Below are 20,605 nucleotides of genomic sequence, written 5' to 3'. Positions count from 1 at the left end.
AGGAGGGCACCAGGACATTTCTGTCCCTCCTGGCAGCTGCAGGAGGAGCAGTTGGTGCTGCAGCTGCTTTCTGAGCTCATGGAACCCCTGAATTCCCTGCAGATCGGGGCCAGGGCTGCTATAAATGTGAATTTCCAACCCCTGAATTTCCTGCAGAGCAGGGCCAGGGCTGTTGTAAATGTTGTTATAAATGTGAATTTTGTTGCTCACAGCCTTGTTTGCTGCCTCTGGCTCTGACACCACTCCTGGGGTGGTGCTGGGGAGGGAATCATGGAATCTCCTGCCTGCCTCTCCTGCTTTATCCAGCTGCATTTCCCATGATCTGCTCTCATTTCCCCTCCCTCTTTGTGCCTCTCCTCCAGCACAACAATATTATTTAAAAATTAATTTGTGTACCAAGAAAGCAGCAAATCTATTCATGTTGGGGGATCTGTTGTTTTTCTTTCTCTTCCACTAATCCTAAATTTCATCCCTAAGAGATTGGATCTGTTGCATCCCTGATTTTCACATAAAGAAATGAAATTATCTCTCAAATCACCTCTCAGTGTGTTTTGAGTTATCCCTGGGTCTAACCATGTTGAGAGCAGCTCAGGAGCTTTAAAAATTTTCTTGGACCATAAAAAGAATTATTATCAGAGTTCCAGGGAGAGATTACAGATGGTGAATTAAGCAAAGGGATAAATGACCCCAGTGCTTTTTGGGGCAGAGGTTTCCCCCAGGTGACTGCCCAAGTTCCCTGCTGAGTGTTTAACCCCATAAGTGCTGCACCAGCACCTGCATTTCACCCTGGCTGTCAGAGATGGGTGCTCTGCTGGGTGTTTATTGTGTAAATACAGCAATTTAAATACAAAAAACAACCCAAAACCCCCAGCTACAGAAAGGGGAAAAGTGTGAGTAGAGGGTGTGCAGCAGTTCTTGTTGATTGTAATTTCAGGAGGTTTTATATGGAACAAAAGTGTTTGTGAAGGAAACTGCAATAAATGTGCAGGAGTTTGCTGCTGGAGTTGGAGTGGCAGTGCCAAGCAGAAAGACAATTCCTTTGTGTGTAGGTGAGTTCTGTAAAACACTGCCTCTTGGACAGGGGAATGATGGATGTGGTTGTGCAGATTATAAATGCCAGTCTCCAGCAGAATTATTTGAGTTCTAAGGATGTCAGAGGCTTTTTTATCCTCAGAAATAAGCTCAGTAGTGAGTGCTTCTTGTCACAGATGGAATTGCCTAGAAAAATGTGAAGGGATCTCTTCTAAGCCTGTTGCTCCAATTGATATTCACATCTTTTAGCTCATTAGTGAGCAATTACAGTGAAATGATGGATCTTTGTCCCTTTCTATTACATCTCACTCAGGTTCAGTTTTATCCTGAATCTCTGCAGTTATTGACCTGGGAGATAAATGTTATTTTCTGCATTGCTTAGAGAGCTCAGAGACAGAGCTGTGCACAAACCCTGTGCTTTAGGGGCTTCTTATTGGGCCCTGGGAGCAGCTCACAGCTCAATTTGAATTTGAACAAACCTGAATTTGAGCTGAGCCCTGGGAATGGGGCACATCAGTGTCACATCCTCTGCTGTCCCTCTTGGGAACAGCTCCCTCTGGAATGGAGCCTGTGCTGATTCCAGGTGTCCTGGCAGCTCTGGGGGTGGGAAAGGGGCTGGGATGAGCCCCTGTCACCCCACAAACAGCTCCTGTGCTTTTCCAGGGCTTTTGTGCCCCTCTGAGAGGGAGCACTGCAGTGTCGTGCTCTAATTCCACCTCTCCATTTGTTCCCCCAGCTCTGCTGATGCCCTTACATAAGAGTGTTTTGGTATTTTATTTATTTTTTTTAAAAGGCCTCTGAGACAAATAATTCGTGGTTTTCTATTCTTCTGGTCTTAATTTTTGGTGTAGGTTCATTAGAGAAAATGATCTGTGGAAGCACCTGCTGAGAACGGTGTTCTTACCAGGCTGCCTCAGTAAACACCCAATTTCTGCAATAAACATCTGATTTCTGCAATAAACATCCAATCCCTGCAATAAATATCCAATTTCTGCAATAAACATCTGATTTCTGCAATAAACATCCAATTTCTGCAATAAACATCTGATTATTGCAATAAACATCCAATTTCTGCAATAAACATCCCATTTCTGCAATAAACATCTGATTATTGCAATAAACATCCAATTTCTGCAATAAATATCCAATTTCTGCAATAAATATCCAATTTCTGCAATAAACATCCCATTTCTGCAATAAACATCCAATTTCTGCAATAAACATCTGATTATTGCAATAAACATCCAATTTCTGCAATAAATATCCAATCCCTACAATAAATATCCAATCCCTACAATAAACATCCAATTTCTGCAATAAATATCCAATCCCTGCAATAAACATCCAATTTCTGCATAAACATCGGATTTCTGCTATAAACATTTGATTTCTGCAATAAACATTTGATTTCTGCAATAATTTCTGCAGTAAACATCTGATTTCTGCAATAAACATCCAATTTCTCCAATAAACAACCGATTTCTCCAATAAACATCTGAATTCTGCAATAATTTCTGCAATAAACATCCGATTCCTGCAATAAACATTTGATTTCTGCAATAAACATCCAATTCCTGCAATAAACATCCCATTCCTGCAGTTGCCTTTGAGTTTGGTGTGGGACAAACGGGGTGGAGATTCCCTGATTGCTGTGTGCTCTCAGGACTGGGCTGTGTGCTCACTCCTCGAATCCCTGCTGCAGACACTGGAGGCTGGCAATGATGATTATTTTGATTTGTGTGACAGGAACCTTCTGGATGTGTGCAGCAGATGCTGCTGAATCCTCACTCCTGCTCACCCATCTGTCTGGGCTTCTGCCTCCTCATTAGGTGCTCAGAATTTGGGAATAAATGGGCAGGTGGTGGGATCTGAGCTGCCTGGGGATGCATTCTCATTTCTCAGGCACTCAGCTCTTTATATATTCAATTTTCCTGCCCATTCCTAAGCTTGGAAAAATCCTCTAACAGCTCCTGCACAGCACTGGATTCCACTGAGCACAAGAACAATTAACAATTCACAATTTACAATTAGTCTGATCCATGTTTTGGCTCCAGCTGGAACCAAGTTCTGTCCTAAAAGCAGGACAATCCCAAAAACGTGGTGTGGAAATGGGAATTGTAATGAAATTTGGTGAAAGTTCTGTAAAATTCAAGGATTATCTGAGCTATGGCTGTGAAGGAATCAATTCTGTGAGCACACACAAATCTCTTCCCCCCTCCATGCCCCAGTTTTAGGTAAAAGCTGGCAAAATTAATAATTGCTTTTACCATTTAATGAATTATTAATTACCTGTGCTCTACTGGAGGGGGAAGCTTAATTCACCATCTGTAAACTCTCCCTGGAACTCTGATAATAATTCTTTTTATGGTCCAAGAAAAATTTTGAAGCTCCTGAGCTGCTCTCAACATGGTTAGACCCAGGGATAACTCACAAACATTTGTGATTTGAGAGATATTTTCACTTCTTTATGTGAAAATCAAGGATGCAACAGGTCCAATCTCTTGGGGATGAAATTTAGGATTTTTCTCTGGGAAGAGAGAAAAACAACAGATCCCTCAAAGTGAACAGATTCTCTTGGTACACAATGAATATTTAAATAAAAAGTTTTACTTGAAGAACTGCCTTGAGCACCACTGTAACTATGGCTAATTATAAACCCCACTGGTTATTTTAGACCCAAACCAGCCACTTAGATCAGCTCTGTGCCTTAATTTAATTATTGGATGTTATTCATGCTGATGTGGCAGGTAATTGCCAGATTCCATTGTAATAAAAAAGACATTTATCTGATGCTTCACTGAGCTTCCACTTACTGGGGCTTTTCTTTCTGTTTAATATCTGCTTTTTTATGACAGCCTTGCAAAGGTGTCATTGTGCAGCTGAGCCCGAGGCAAAGTGATGAGAGGCCCAGGAAGATTTTTTTAGAAAATAATCCTGTAAAAGTCATTGTTTGCTCAGATCTGAGAGTGGCTGGCTGGGAAGAAGTGGGAGTGAAAGAGCACGAAGGAGAAAATGAATGGCAGGTGTATTTATAACCAGTGAAAAGATCCTGCAAGGAGCTCAGCATCACTTGCACAGGTTATTGAGTCAGAATCTGAATAATTCTGTCACTTAGAGTCAGAACTTCCAAAACCTGAGTTCCTGGCTCAAAGATTTCATCCCTGCCTGCCTCCCAACTCTGTTCTAAGTGGAGTGGCATCGTCTGGAATTTGTTTTTTTCTCCCACACCTCTCCTCACTGGAGCTGGGATTTGAGCCTGAAAAGATGTTCTGCTTGTGATGTTCAACCTTGAAAATAGCTTTAAAAATAAAAATCCCAAACACAACAAACTCTTAAATAAGACAGGTTCAAACTGGGGATGTGTTGGAGGGATTCTTCCACCACACAGGCATCCACACACCTTCCCTGAGTCCCCTGTGCCCCTGAAACCAGCAGTGGTTCGTATTTGGAGCACCCAGGAACAGCTCTGCTCTGAGAAAGGAGCCCTTGATTTCCAAATTCAACCAAATAAATGAGAGATGTGGGCACCTCTGAAAGCTCTGAAGCAATTAATGATCAGCCAAAGGTGACTGAGGGAGGTTGGGAGGTTTCTTGGGGTCTAAGAGATGATTTTTTGTGTATGGTAAATTTTGGGAGAAAATAGCATTGTCCACCTGGCAGGGTTTTGTGGCAGCTGCACCAGCTCAGCTCTAGAGATGTTAAAAGGAAGAAATAACTTTTTTAAAAGTGATATCTGTGTTTAACAGGATGGCAGAGGCAAGGAAGGAACACTTTGAGAGGAAGCTGGTGCCAGCTGTGCCCCTGTGCCAGCTGTGACCCCACAATTTTTGTATTTTTAGCACCCAGCTCTGACCAATCGAGGCAATCCCAGGGATTTTTAAAAAAAAAACATCTGACAAATAAAATCCCCTTTTTGGATACATGAAGGAAAAAGCACAACCTCTGTACCAGGTGTCTTTTGATGCTGGAGCATGTGGTTAATTTGGATTATTTTTAAGATTATCTGCTTTTCATCTCTTCACACAGCATTGAATAAAATAACATCACCTTGCACTTATCATGACCCTTAATTTCAAATGGAATTTGAAGATAAATTCATGTCCTTGCATTTGGGAACTTACCCTTGCCTGGAAATCATGGCAAACACACAGCAGTGGCCAGGAAATTTGGTAGGAGCTGTAAACAACAAAAAAAGCAGAGACAAAACCAGCAGAGGTGCAATATTGAAGTAGCCAGATTTATGTTGAGCTTGAGAATATTTTCCTGTTGCCTGCAAATTGAATTATGGTTCAGACAGGGTAGGAGGGAAATTGCCATCATGTGCATGACAGAATTGGGGAATTCTGACAATTAAAGCTCAACAAACACTGGTGGCACCCCCCTGCCCAAATTTAATAAAGAAAAAAAATGACACTGAGATTGTCAGACACATGAATTAATCATTTTCAGCAAAACAGATTTTCTAGCTCACAGCAGTTGGATCCCAGTGTCTGCCTTGGCTCTGATCAGGAAGGAGAAGCAATAAAGAATTTCTGATTTTCTCTTTTCCACCTTGAAATGGATGCTTGTTCTGCACTCCTTGGTGACAGGACATGGAATTCTCATCTCCCAGAAATCTCTTGTACATTCTGAGAGATTTTTGAGATCACCACGAGCCTCATGTTCTTTCTTAAATTAAACTTGCACAGTTCCAGTACATCAGGCAGTGCTTAATCTCGATGTTATCTGCAAGGAAATTGAGACAAAATGTGAAACGGCTTTCTCTGAAGGACAAAGGAGGAAAATGCAGGCTCTCAGCAAGAGTAGAACCACATCTTATCTGGCTGGCTTTAAGGAAAAATAAAGCTTTTTTTGGGGTGGTTCTCCTCAGAAGTTACACTCGTTGCAAACCTGAATTGCTGAGATTATTCACAGGGCAGCTCAGGAGATGTGTGGAGTTCCCTCTTGGTGCTGCTCAAACAAAACATCATTTCTGGGTGCAAATCTTGGTGTATAAAAACAGGAATTACGATTGTTTAATGTGATTTAAAACCCCAACCAGCTGGAGAAGCATCGCCTGCTGGCTTCTGTTGAAGAAAAGGGGAAAACAAAACTCTTTTAGGTGATGGTTTTTAGTGGAGTTTGTGGCTCTGGGGATATTTGGAATTGAGTCCTGGCACTTCAGTGTGAGCTGCCCAGAGCTCCTGGCTCTGACCTTGGTCGAGGTTCTCTGCAGAGTTTGACCTTGTTTTCCCCAAGAGCCCCACTGGGAGATAAAAATGATAAATTTTGGAGGAGAAAAACACAACCTGAGAGCTCTGAGCTATTCCATGGAACGATGACCACTATTAAACACTCTCCTCAGCAGCTGCTGGATCTGGGTCAGTGAAGGCTCTGGCACTGAAGCTGTGTGTGTTTATTGAGATTATTTACAACCTGTGCCAGCAGGGGAGCCCACCCCGGGCATCCCTGGTAAAGGAAAACAAGGAAAACAAAGGGAAATCGCTGCTGGGAAGATGCAGCCAGGAGGGTGGTGGTTGTTCAGGCAATAGCTCTGGTTGTTTTGAAAATATTCAGCATTCACTGCGTTTAGCTGGTGCTTCACACCTGCAGGTTGAAATTCCTGCCCCAGGAATTCAGTGAATTCTGATTGTACACGATAAATGTGGGATTTACTTTGTGACAGAGCTTTCCACGCTCACTTAGGGTAACTTCGGCCTGGCTGGGGGTTATTAATTATCTCTAGATAGATGCCTCACACATAGTGTTATATGTTTTATAACTTACTGTTACAAAAATCTGTATATTTGTATACAAACCAGAACCGTGGGGATGAGTTTTCTGTTCACATTTCACGCACCAAACAGATTTTGGGGCATGCAATACACACTGAGAGAGAGATTTGTCTGTGCTCTGTGACATTTGAGTGCTGAAAGGATGCTGGGGGTGGGGAGCTGCCCTTGCATGGCTTCATTTCCACACCACAAGTGCAGGATTAGGGGTGTGAATGGCACAGGCAGCTGGAGGAGAAGGGTTTTCAGTTGTCCATGAAATATTTTTTAAATGGATCTTGGAGGGATGTGAGGACTGACAGTTGTCCTCAGGCATTTGTCTAATTGCTGGCACGGGCTCCAGCAGCTTTGGAGCAGTTGTGGAGGTTTGAGGTGATGGACAGGAATGGTATTTATACATTTTTAAATTTATAAATTTATATACACTTAGTATAAAATGAATTTAAAAATCATAGCAAAGAGCCTTTTCTGTTCCTCCATCCCTTCAGTGGCTCTTGGGAGTTCAGAGATAGTTTTGGTGGTTTCCATTTGGCCTTGTGCAAAACAAATCTTTTCCTGACAGACATTCCCTTCCCCAGAACTTCTGTAGGATAAAGATGTGTTCTTCCTCTTGAAATTCCACACAGGAAGATGATGACACTCCTTTCAGGATTGTTTTTGCCTTAAACATAGGACAGAAAGCAGAAATGCTCCAGAACACTCCACTTCCAACCGTGCTGTTGGTGGAAAACCACGACCTAGAGGTAACAGTGATTTATTGTCTCCAGGCTCAGCTGTACAGCCCTGTGTTTCCTGGAGCTGGGTTTGCTGGATCTGGATTTCCTAGATTTGAATTTCCTGGATCTGGATTTCCTGGATCTGAAATTCCTGGATCTGAATTTCCTGGATCTGAAATTCCTGGATCTGAATTTCCTCGATCTAGGTTTCCTGGATCTGAGTTTCCTGGATCTGTATTTCCTAGATTTGAATTTCCTGGATCTAGGTTTCCTGGATCTGAATTTCCTGGATCTAGGTTTCCTGGATCTGAATTTCCTGGATCTGAATTTCCTGGATCTGAAATTCCTGGATCTGAATTTCCTCGATCTAGGTTTCCTGGATCTGAAATTCCTGGATCTGAGTTTCCTGGATCTGAATTTCCTGGATCTGAATTTCCTGGATCTGGATTTCCTCGATCTAGGTTTCCTGGATCTGAAATTCCTGGATCTGAATTTCCTGGATCTGCATTTTCTGGATGAGCCAGGACAGCAGCAGGACAGGCACAGCCAGGAACAAGTCCCAGCTCTGACCAGACACGAACGTGAATTGGAGCTGGGCCATCCCAAAGGACAATCCAGCACTGCTAAAGCACCTGCTGGGATTTGTTCTGAGCTGGAACAAAGGCTCTGTGGGGAGCAGATCCCATCATCCCAGTCCATGGGATGCAGGAATTGGAATTCCCCTCTGTGTTGATCAGGACAGGCCTTCCCAGACTGGCTGCAAATAATTCTCTGCATCTCCCTGGAGTGAGAAATGAGTGATCTGTGTTCTGTAACAGAGCTCCCTTTGTGTTTAATTTGGGAAGTATTTGTATTGTGCTGGTGCTGAATGGAAGCAAACACCCCAAGCTGGCTGTTCCTGCCTGGATTTAATCCAGCCTGGGCTGGAGGAGCAGGGGTTTTACCTGGAGAGGGGAAATGCATTGCTCAGAGCTTTTTGTGCTCCTGTGTTAATGGTGTGTGTGAGCTGTGATCCATGAGGTCAGTGCTGTGCAGGGACAGGAATTCCATGGAATTCCTCTGGAGCCAGATCCCAGGCTCCAGTGAAAATTCACTCTAATGAATCACCCTCTGTCCTGTGATGGACTGAATTTAATTAATCCTTGATCCCCTCATTAGATTTAGGAGAAGAAATGAGCTTCCCCTGCTGATGCTCAAGCAGAATCCCTTGATCAGCAGGAACAGGCAGTGCCAAATAATTCCCTTCACTTCTAAAACACAGAGAGAACCCAGACTGTCAAACAGGTTCTGAAACCTGTGCCCTGCTGCTGTCTCCTGATGGATTATCACTGCCAAGCCATGACATTGATTTAATTTGTGTTGTTTGCTATCTTTGGCTCCACTGTCCTCTTGAATTTGGAGAGAGAACAGCGCCTGAAGAAATTAACTGTGAAAGGACTGCCCTAATGCTGAGAAAATGCTCCGTGTGTGGAATCACATCTGACAGCTCCTGGAATTCTGGGGGGTATCTGCAGCGTCTGGGGACTGCTGCTGTGGGAGGTCAGAGCTGAAATGCCTGGTGGAGCTGGTGCTCTGTTAGCAGAAATTCTTGGGTTGGAGTCTTTAATGGCTGCTGCTGAGATGGGAATTGCTCCTTGTGAAAGGGAAGGCACAAATAGATATTAATCTCTAATTAATGCCTTCCACAAATACAGAATATCCATCTAGATTAACCCCTGGGAAAGCCTTTCCCCCCCATCTTTTCAAGTATTGTTAAAATGGGCAGAGACCAATATGTGATAGAATAAATATTCATCAAGTTCTGGCTCTCACAGCAGAGATTGGACACAAATTGTTACCCACAAGCTTGGGGATGGCAGGGCTGTGATCCCAGAGGGAGCTGAGAATTCCTGCTCCCTGTTTTTTGGGATGGGGTGGGCACTGGCACTACAGGGAATTTAATTCAGAGGCCAAAACCCAGATAAATCCAAGTTCTATACCAGAAGGAATTGATACTATCTATCCAAAAGCTGATTTTCTCACTGACTGGAGTTTTAACTGAACTATTGCACTGAGGAAGGAAAAATTGAGGCTGTGTGAAGCTCTATTTGTCCCAGACTATTGTTGGTATTCCTTGCTTGTGAAATTTGTATCCTCTGTATTCCAGAAAACAACACAGCAGGGATCAGGTGTCACCCAAACCAAACCAAACCTGCTCAAGGGAAGGGAATGCTGGCAGCAGCAGCCCCCAAAGGGGCAGAGCTGCAGGGCACTGAAATAAGAATTTACTCAACACACGCTGCCTGCAGCAGGTTCTCATCTGTCAAATTGTAATGGAATAGAATTTAATGTGCCAGGAGCAAAACATGGCTGAAGATCCAGCTCCAGAGATAACACGTGCTCTTGCAGCAGGATGTTAGAATGTGAAAGTAAGTGTGGATAAATGTATCAGTTTTTCATTTAAAAATCACAAAATTACTCCAGAATTTTCACAAGAACATCCTCCAGCCACCACCATCACCACCACCACCACTAACAAAAAAAACCCAAACAAACAAAAACTAGAGAAAAAACTCACAAAAACAAAAAACCCCCAAACAAACAAAAAAATCAAACCCAAAAAACCAACAGCCAAAAAAACTCCCTGCATGTTTTTGAACTTTGGAAAATCAGAATTTTGACTTAGCAGGGTCATGCCTGAGTTGCAGGTTGCTCATGAAGAACCTGCCACTCTCAGCAGTGTGCACAGGAAGAGAATTAAGTTGAAAATGATGTTGAACTATGGGGAAAAGGGGAATTCTGTTTGAGCTCTTCCCAGGCTGTGAGTGCTGCCTGGCCTGGCAGGGCCAGATGTGCACTGAGTGACTTGGTTCAACTTCTGAAGAAGCTGTAATGCATTTCCTGTGCTTAAAACTGACTGCTTTTAATTAATAAAATTGGTTTTTTACCGTGTACTCTCAGTGCCAGCTACTACTCTGTATTCATCTCCCATATTGCTGCCCCTTAAACCCACGGGAAAACCCTTATGGACAGGTCTGCCGTTAGTCCATATTTTTTCTTTGGGGAGGAATTTTAATTTTTTTTACAGGATTTTTCTTCCCTAATTGCTTCATTTGCAATCCCTTTTCTGAGGGCACTGGAGCACCCAGAATATTTGAGGAGGGGGAAGGCTGCTGATCAACCTGAAGCATGGACAACCATTTGTTGCTGGAATAAATCCACCATTAGCTGGATCATTAAACAGGAATAGTCATTAACTGAGGCTGGGGAGAGGGACAGAAATAGTCCCTGCTCAGGCTGGAATCTCTCACTCTGGGTCAGGTGTTGGAGCTGGCTCTCGTGGCAGAGCTTCTCTGTTTCCCCAGAGCATCAGGCAGGTGCCCAGCATCCCCTCTGCAGGATAAAAATGTGCTGGGAATGCTGGAGTGCAAATCAGGGTTGGTTCCTAATCCCTGCAGTGCTTGGAGTTAAAGGGGCAGTCACTGTGCTGCTGCCTCACTCCAGAGAACTCCTGGGGTACAGAGAATTATTTCATTTTGTGCCTAAAGGAGGTGGGAAAATTTTTCTCCAAGTGATCTCCACTGGAGTTCAGTGGGATCAGGGTGAAAAATCAGCACCAGCTTTTCCTTGGGTAACAAAGTGGTTACCAGAGCAGTGTGGATGAGTCTCCTGTGGATTAATTAAATACTTGCTGTGGGCATTCTGAGGGTTTGCAATGCCCACTGTGCTAAAGGATCACTCCAGAGCACGAGCTCTGACCCTCATTTGTACTTGTTGCTGCAATTAAATGAGGCTCTTGTGCAGCTAATGAAAGATTCCATGGGAAATCAAACTCATTAATGCATGGAACAAACCTTCATGACAATCTCCAAAGGTGCCTTCCCTGCCAGCAGGGAGCTGGATTGTGTGAAGTCCACATTCTCTTGGTTAAAATTCAGGAGTTTGGGGGGGTTTGATTCCCAGGTGAAGAAGGTGAAATGGCATTTTTGGGATTATGAGGTAGCCAGGAGTGTAGAAATCATGGCAGGATGTGGGAGAAAAGGGATGTGCCCCTGAGGCAGAGAAGATGCAAAGCTCCCTAATCTACCTTCTGAAATATTGGCACTTTGTCTGAACTGTAGATTTTTGTTTCCTGGACTTAAAAAGAAAACAACAAACCACGTCTGTTTGAGTTTCTCTTTTTAAGTGGGTGTTTGTGGAAGGCATTCTGTTTGTGTGTGTGCACCTGGTGCCTGGATACCAAGGTGACAGATTCTCCAGAAATCCATCTGAAGAGCGTCAGGCTATTAACTTACAGAACGAGCAGAGCAAAAAGGACAGTGCAGGAATTAAATATAGCACTTGAGCATTTAAACTGCTCTGTCACTTGATTGAAATGTTTCCTTCCCCCTTGTTCCTGCTGCTATAAATCTTCCTTTCCTGACACATTATCTCTGTCCTAGATGGAAGTTTCTGATGCTCAGAGTTCCTGTGAAGTTTATTTTCAAACAAAACCGAGGCAGTCCGTGCAAGAATAACTATTTTGATTTGGGTTGACAAATATTTTCTAACCTGAAGCTAATATTTTTAAAGGTTCAGGCTGTTGAACAATGAAAACTAAAGCTGTGTCAGGTTGATTTAGAGATGGTTTTGTGTTGATATTTTTTTTTTTTTTGAGAGAGAGAGCATGGTGGAAATTCACGCAGCCTTAGAGGGTTTTAATTTTATATCACATGAAAATAGGGGCTCATGCAGGATCAGTCAGCAAAATTCAGAGGATATTTATGGAGAATCTGTCACAACATTTTTTCCTGATTTGATTTCATCACCAGAATTTTGCAAGCCGTGTCCCGTGGCTGCTGCTCCGCGTGTCCCACCCTTGCTGGAGCTCCCTCGGTGTGTGAATGCCTGAGAATTGTCCCTGCTGTCCTTTGTGGTGTCCCGGTGGTGACCCTCCATCCCCACGGGCATTTTGGAAGCAGCATCACCCCACGAGAACTCTTTTAAATCTGAAAGTTTAAAAAGTTCAGAGCTGCAAGTTCAGAACTGGGTGACCCGTTCTGGTGCCACCTGCTGCTGCTGCGGCTGTTCCTTAACCCCTCCCAAAAAAAAAAAAAAAAAAAAAAAAAAAAAAAAAAAAAAAAATTATTATTGTGGAAGAAGGCTGAAAGTCCAAGTTGTCCCTTGTGCAGGGGGTGTGTGGGTTGGCACAGCAGCATCCCGGTGTCGCACAGCCCGGCTGGGATCGGAGCGCAGCTCCTGCCGCTCGGATCCCGGTTTATGGAGCGCTCTCCTCCCTCCCGTTTCTCTCTCTGCCCTCCCCACAGCTCCACGCCGCTCCAGAAGAACCGCAGCGCTTGCCTAGAGCAGCCCCAGGAGATTTTTTTCCTTTTCCTGAGCCAACAGAAGGCGGAGGGAGCTGGGGAGGGGAGCTGAACCCCGGCCAAGCCCTGCTGGCAGCCCTGGTGCCAGGGCTAAACCTGCTTTGAGAGACACCAGGCAGGGGAGGGACTCTGCGCAGAGCAGAAGGAGAAAAGAAACTTGAAGCCGGCTTCCCTTGTGGCATGTGTGCGATCCGGGCATCCCCTCCCACCCTGCCGTGGTTAAATGAGAGCACGTGAAGAACATGAGGGCTGCCTGAGAGGGAGGGCACGGAGGGAGGAGGAAGGCGAGCCCTGGCTTTGCGGTGTGCCTTACACCCAGATCGGAGCTGCGAGCGCCCGGGGGTGGGAGCACACGGAGAAAGGGCGTCCCATGCCAGCTGCCAACATGACAGAAACGCTGCAGCTCCCGGCGCTGCGGGTCCCCGAGCAGCAGGTGCTGGAGGGCGGCTGCGCCTGGTCCAGCTCGTCCACCCCGACCCTGCGCAGGAGGCGCTTCAAGATGAGGAGGATGAAGAACGTGCAGGAGCAGAGCCTGGAGGCCGGCAGGGAGCAGGATTCTCCTCCCTCCAGCAAGGAATACCTGCAGCTGCCATCCATTGAGATCACCCCGTCCAGTGACGAGGACACCCCCTGGTCCAACTGCTCCACTCCCAGCGCCTCGCCGCGCCGCAAGCGCTTCCTCCTGCGCAAGTGGCTGCGCGTCCGCGAGAAGAAGGAGTGCAGTGAGAGCAGGTAGGTGCTCTGCTGCTCCCCTGCCCCAGGGGATGCTGTCCAAAACAGGCAGGAAGGGTCCCCTGGAAGAGCCTCGCCCTGGCCTGTGTCTGGGATGTGGAGTGGTGGTGGTTGGATGCGCTGGTGCCAGAGCAAAATGCCTGGGAAGTCTCTGGGAACGGCTCTGTCCTTGCTCATGGTCCTGCTGGTGACACAAATCCCCCAGCAAAAGGCCTGGGAAGTCTCTAGGAACAGCTCTGTCCTTGCTGCTGGTCCTGCAGGTGACACACAGCCACAGCAAAAGGCCTGGGAGCTCTTTGGGAATGGCTCTGTCCTTGCTGCTGATCCTACTGGTGACACAAATCCCACAGCAAAAGCCCTGGGAACTCTCTGGGAACAGCAGGGCAAGGCTCTATCCTTGCTCACCATCCTGCAGGTGACACAAATCCCCCAGCAAAAGGCCTGGGAAGTCTCTGGGACCAGCTCTGTCCTTGTTCCTGGTCCTGCAGGTGACACACAGCCACAGCAAAAGGCCTGGGAACTCTCTGGGTCTGGCTCTGTCCTTGCTGCTGGTCCTGCAGGTGACACAAATCCCACAGCAAAAGCCCTGGGGACTCTCTGGGAACAGCAGGGCAAGGCTCTATCCTTGCTCACCATCCTGCAGGTGACACAAATCCCCCAGTAAAAGGCCTGGGAAGTCTCTGGGAAGGGCTCTGTCCTTGTTCCTGGTCCTGCAGGTGACACAAATCCCACAGCAAAATGCCTGGGAAGTCTCTGGGACCAGCTCTGTCCTTGTTCCTGGTCCTGCAGGTGACACAAATCCCCCAGCAAAATGCCTGGGAGCTCTTTGGGACCAGCTCTGTCCTTGCTCATGGTCCTGCTGGTGACACAAATTCCCCAGCAAAAGACCTGGGGACTCTCTGGTTCTGTCCTTGCTCATGGTCCTGCAGGTGACACACAACCAGCAAAAGGCCTGGGAAGTCTCTGGGAACAGCTCTGTCATTGCTGCTGGTCCTGCAGGTGACACAGAGCCGGTGGGTGAGAAGATTTAACTTCACGGAGGTCCTGAGGAGGCCCTGACAGAGGAGTGAGCTCTCCGCTGGCATTACCTGTCCAGGAGTGATGATGCCAAACCTCTGCCAGGTTTTTAGGTGATGCTCATTCCTACCACTGAGCCTTCCCTTGATCCCTTAGTTCAGTGCTGGGACAAGGAGAGGACAAGAGAGAGAAACCAGGCAGCCCAGTGGGTCTGTGTGTCAAGGTATCTGAGCTTGGTCCTTGGCAGCTTTCCAGAGCTGAAAGTCACACAGTCCTTTGGCTGGAAAGGGCACAAATCATTCCCAAAGACCTCCAAGAGCCTGTCAGCACAGGCAATGAATGCCCAGGCATTGTATTGTGAGATAAAGCTGCACCTTATGTACTCTGCAGGGCACCCCACATGCAGTGGAATTAACTCTTCCTTCGACAATCTGCCTTTCCTGAAAGCCCCAAACTCATGTTAAAGATTTCTCCAAGAAATTACTACTTTATAAATCCTTAGGCTGGCTTAGTGCAGGCCAAGTTTTCTTCCACTCCTTGCAGCTGATCTGCGGGGTTGTGTTTAAAGGATGTGCTGCACTTCCAGAAAAAGAGAAACCTTGAGCATTTCTGCACCCACACAAACTCACTGCCTGCTGTGATGCTTGAGTGTTTACAGGGCACAGCTTTTAATATCCACTCTGATTATGTGATAATTTTTCTTGAATCAAGGCCCTTTAGCAAGGTCAATCCATCATCTTATTAATTTTTAAAGAACTTTCATTAATGAATGGATGCCATTGAGGATCTGATAATCCCTCTCAGCAAGCTAACATTGGAAAACATCTCTTGGTTTAGGAAATATTTCTGATTTTCCCATAGAAGTGGTGCTGCAAGTAGGGATTCAGGCACAGCACACAAAATGGGAGAGACAATGCATGAGGCACGTGCTGAGGTGTCAGAATATTGAAGTTATGGTCTGAAGTTCAGAGGATGAAGGATCCAATCCTTCAACTGAAGGACTTAACTTGGATTTATTGATGGTAAATGAGTTTCAGGCAGGCTAAGACACATTTCTTTTGGTGTGAAGACATAAAAAAGAACCAAGTTTCCTTGTACACATTATTTACACAGCCATGCTGACAACTTCCTGCTTATTCATCTCCAAGGGATTTTTTGGTGATGTTTCCAAGCAGTTACTGGAAAAAGGATGAAATGGCTCAGGTGGCATTAGCAGGCCAAAGCCAGCGTGGCACTTCCAGACCCACCCTCCTGCCATGCAAACTCGGTGTTTTCAGAGGGTTTTCCCTCCCTAGCCCTGATGGAAAATCTGTTTGGTGCTCACTGTGCAGAGTGCAGAGCTCTCACACCTCAGCAGAAAACAGCACAGAGGAGCAGGGACCTGCCCATGGAAAGGGTGACCAACCTGAGGGGTTTTGTGCATTAATTTGGGCTAAGCTTTGCTGTGCCCCCAGTGAAATGTAAATGTTTTGGGGCAAGGAGCTGCTTTGCTATAAAACAGATATTACCTGTTTGCTCTTTCTGCTTTAGCAGGGTCAGAGAGAGCACTGCTCTGTCCTGCAGATGTTCCCAGTGTCACCTCTGTGCCATCCCTTTGCTGATGTTCCCAGTGTCACCTCTGTGCCATCCCTTTGCTGCTCCTGGCAGATGTTCCCAGTGTCACCTCTGTGCCATCCCTTTGCTGATGTTCCCAGTGTCACCTCTGTGCCATCCCTTTGCTGATGTTCCCAGTGTCACCTCTGTGCCACCCCTTTGCTGATGTTCCCAGTGTCACCTCTGTGCCATCCCTTTGCTGCTCCTGGCAGATGTTCCCAGTGTCACCTCTGTGCCACCCCTTTGCCTGAGGGCAGCAGGGACAGCTGTCCTGGAGGCTGAGGGGTTTTGAGCAGCAGTTCATTCTCCAAGCCTTCATTCCATTTATTCACCTGGCATTCAGTCAGTGCTTGGCCTGCCCAGGTGCCACAGGGATTCATTCCCAAGCAGTGCCATGCTGTGCTGGGAGTGCAGATTCCCAAATTTCACCTGGCTGAAGGAGCAGCCATCAGGCTGTGCTCCCACTGAACAAACACAGTTTGCTCCCAGTCACTCCATCTCTCTGGCTGAGCTGCCCCAAGCTGCTGGAGCTGCATTTTTGGTGACTTTTCTCCCTGTTGTGTGGCCAGGTGCTGTTTGGTGGCAGGGTTTTCCCAGGAAAGCTGTGCTCCAGCTCTGCTCACATGGCCCCGAGCAAGATCTCTGTGACCATTAGCACACAGCCAGCATCCAAGTGAATAAACAAAGGCTTGCAAACCTGCCTCTAATGCTCCAGGTCTGCTTTTCTCATCCGGAAACTCGTGCTGGTTAGTTTTTAACAGCCTGGTAATGGTGAGGATTGTTTACCTGCTGGTTCTCTAAAGCTGCTAGAGCAGGAGGGAAACTGTTCTTGGAAAAATCCATCAAAGCCCAGGGAGGGCTGAGAGCCTTCCCTGCCCCTGACACTGCTTTGTGAAGATAATTCCTTAGGGGTGGGATTGTCCCTGGAGCGTGTCCTTGCTCAGAGAATGGTGATCCCAACCTCAAGGCTGCTGCACAGATGATAAATAGGATGGTTTTTATGAGGGGTGCAGACAGCTCCTCCTCTACCCTCACCCATCATTTGCCAGCCAGGTAATGAAGTTATTTACCTCTATAAACTATGAACCCTGCACACAGGTGCACTTTTTTATTATGAAAACATGATGATGTTCTCTCTTCAGGGGCAATCTGGTGGCATTTTGCTGTGCATGCAACCTGCATGCATTATAGATGTGGGCAGGAGGCAGCTGATCAGCCTGAATTCATTATTTACCTCTTCAAGCCACCTTTGCTCACAATTTCAGGACCTGCCTGTGATTTTTGGGGCAAGAACTGCTGAGCAGATCATTCAGGTTTAAATTTAAGGACAGCTCTCCCTTTGGTCTAAAATCAGGACTGGTTAAGGATGAAATGTTGGTGCTGCAAAAGATGCAAAACTTGTGGGTTTTGGATCAGTGGGGAGCAGCTTGTGAGCAGCTTTGGACATTTCTGTGGATGAATTCACTCGGGTTGGTTTCCTGCTGGAAACTCTGACACTCACTGTGGATTCATCCAGAAGGAAAGACTTGTCTAAGTCCTAAAATGCCTCCAACACATTAAAAATGAAGTGTATTGTGAGGAGAATTCCATCCCAGCTCAGAAAAGTGTCTGTGCTGAGGAGCTGGAGCTTTCTTGAGCTGCCAGCTACGAAAATGTGGAGATTTTGTAGATGAAATCCTGATAACTTATCTCAAATGAGGGGACACTCCAGCACTGGGCTCTGAGGCTGCTTCCCTTCACATTCTGAGGTAAAAATTCTCCTTTTTTTTTCCCTTAAAAAGCTTTTTCTTGATCCCTCTAGTGCTATAAACCAATTAGCAGTGAATTGCTGATTTGTTGGAACCCGAGCTAAAATTATTATTTACAAATTGGTGGCTTAGACATTTTGAATTGGCTTATAAAGGTAAATGAGCCTTTAATTTCAAGTAGCCCATAATGGTTTTGCTTTCCTTCATTAAACTGAAATTCACTCTGAGCATTTCTGGGAAGAAATCAATGGTCATTCCCCTTTTTCTGACTTTGACATGTGTGAAAAATACCGTGATATTTTCTAGAGGAAAAAAACCTGAGCTATGTGATTTTTTTTTTTATTTTTTATTTTTTTCCCCCTAAGAAACTGCTGATTGTGAAAAGTAAAAAATCAAGATTAAGGTTATAGAGCCTTTTCCATTATAGAAAAGTGATGCAAATCTTTAGGAATATCATGGGGTGTTTGCTGGTGCAGCCCTGGGGTGGTTGGGGAGTTCTGCACAGCCCCAGTGGGATTTTTATTTTTTTTTCTCTGTTCTGAGAAGCTGCAGCTCCAAATTTTGCAATTCTCAGTTTTTCAGTTTCTGAACTTCCACGTTCCAGCTGTGGCTGAGAGGGGAGGAAATGGGGCTGCTCCCTTCTGAGCAGCACAGCAAGAACTGGGAACTGGGTGTGTCCTGGGCTTGCTGATTTCTGCTAAAACTCTGCTTAAAATTCTGCTTCAAATCCCATTTGTGTAAGGAGCTGATGGCTGCACTGGGATTTCATCATGGAAAAGGAAAATTCTTTTTTTTCCCCCCAGTTTTGCTTGCAGCTGGAGCTGGTTGATTGAGGATTTTGGGAAGAGAGGTGTCAGAACACCCTAAACCTGTCCAAAAAACAGGGATTATGGGGAAAAACCCAGAAAAAAATTAAACCTAAAAACCCAGAAAAATCCCTAAATATTCCCACCAAGAAATGCAAAAAATCCCCTAAAAATTGCACGGGAAATGGTCAGAAAAAACCAAAAATGGCCCCAAAATCCAGTGAAATTCCAGGGATTGATGTGAAAAAAAAAAAAAATTAAGGCATTCATTTTTTTCTTGCAGCTGGAGCTGTTGATTGAGGATTTTGGGGGGACAGGTGTCAGATGTTGGTCTCTGAGGGAAGCAGCTGCTTTTCTGCTTTTGGTGATTTTGGAAATCCCGTGAGCACAAACTTCCCTCTATGGGTGTCTCTTCTAATTTGAGATTCCAAACCACAAATGATGGCTTGGTAGCACCTCAGTATTAATGTAACTTTTTCCTTTTTGAACCTTCTGGTTCAAATGAGGCCTAAAGGGCTCCCAAAAAATGGATTTTATTTTCTTTTCCAGCTGCTGCATGCTTTCTCCTGGGAGTGCTGATGTGTTGTTTGCTGTCACTGCAGATTTTTTTGCCATTTGTTTCTGGTAGTTTCTGCCAAGTGACTGTGAATTCCACCAGTCCTGATTTTTTATTTTTTATTTTTGTTTTGGCTGAAACTCACTGCCTTTGTGCAGTAGTTTGTGGTGTTTTTTTTTTTTTTTAATATTTGCCTTCCAGTATTTGTGTGGTTTAGGGTGACAGGTCACCCAAGAGTTTTAAAAGTGAGTGATTTACAAATCAAATGCTGTTATCTTATCTGGTCAGCAAATATTTGCCATTGGGCCATCTGAGATCTGTGCCTGCAGAACTGAACAATGAATTCCCCATGGAACTGAACAATTAATTCCCATGTTCCTTATCTCAGTGGTTTTGGGTTCTGCTTCCAGTCCAAGTCTGCTGTTGGTTGGTAAATAAGATGTTGGTGAAAGGGCTTGTCTGGACAGCAGGGGAGCTTGGTGTTGATTTTTTTTTTTTCTGTTGGCTATTTTTATGCACCCTAATTATTTTATTATATATTTTAAGGCAGGTACAGTCAAGTCTTTGTGCTTGCAGCTGGGAGAATTAAAAAAAAAAACCTTTAGTTATTCAAATAACTAAAAAAAATTGTAAATTTTAACTGAAACTTTGATGTGTTTGATTATAACCTGCATATCTTTCAGCTCCCAAATACAGTGGTGAAAATATTAATGTGTTGTGAATATTTTGCTAGATTTTAATTTAAACCTGTTGCCAAAGTTGTTGAAAACAATGGAAGAATTTGTATCCCTAATTGTCAGTTATTCCAGGTTTTTTTAAACAGGTAATACTGAACCCAAAGCCTTATGAATGAAGGGGTTAATTAAATAAAGTGAATACAAAATACTCATCTGGGTTCAGACCTGGAATTCTCACTAATAGCTGTGATTTTTTTGGATAATGGTGGGAAAAAAAATTCCCTTGGATTAAAAATCTCCCTGGAGAATAATACAGAAAAACACATCTGGAGATATAAAAGTGCAGTGGGTTTACCCCCCACACCTGCAGGGCACAGGAGTTCCAGGAGGTTCTTGGTGTGCAAACATTGACCTGAGTGCCTGAACTTTGTGGAATTGTGATAAATATCTTCTGCTGGGAGAGCTGCTCAGCTCTGGAAACCTGCTCATGCATAAAATCAGAGAGCCTGGCTCTGCCTTTTCCTTCAGAGACTGAAATCTCTGAATAAAATGAGACTTCTCTGCCTTTTTCAATAAATAATAATAGTAAAAAATCTAGCTTATAGCTCATAACTT

The 20,605-nt window shown here is 45.0% G+C and overlaps 1 protein-coding gene across 10 annotated transcripts in view; it reads left to right on the top strand.

The window, feature by feature from the left end:
* GRAMD1B (GRAM domain containing 1B) overlaps positions 1–20,605 on the top strand; it is a 133,707-nt gene that overhangs the window by 20,459 nt on the left and 92,643 nt on the right. For 2 of the 10 annotated variants that reach the window (XM_033081803.2, XM_033081804.1), the window contains exon 2: positions 12,805–13,593. In XM_033081803.2, coding sequence (XP_032937694.1) covers positions 13,085–13,593 — 509 coding nt within the window. In that variant the 5' untranslated portion in view covers positions 12,805–13,084. Of the gene's footprint in view, positions 1–12,804; positions 13,594–20,605 lie in introns of those variants that run through there. The other 8 variants (XM_033081790.2, XM_033081788.2, XM_033081789.2 and 5 more) reach the window with 7 other exon arrangements.

The sequence above is a fragment of the Catharus ustulatus genome, chromosome 28 (genome assembly GCF_009819885.2).
Source record: "Catharus ustulatus isolate bCatUst1 chromosome 28, bCatUst1.pri.v2, whole genome shotgun sequence".
Taxonomy (NCBI): domain Eukaryota; kingdom Metazoa; phylum Chordata; class Aves; order Passeriformes; family Turdidae; genus Catharus; species Catharus ustulatus.
Note: the sequence above shows the minus strand (reverse complement) of the source record. Positions and strands in the feature narration are given on the sequence as shown.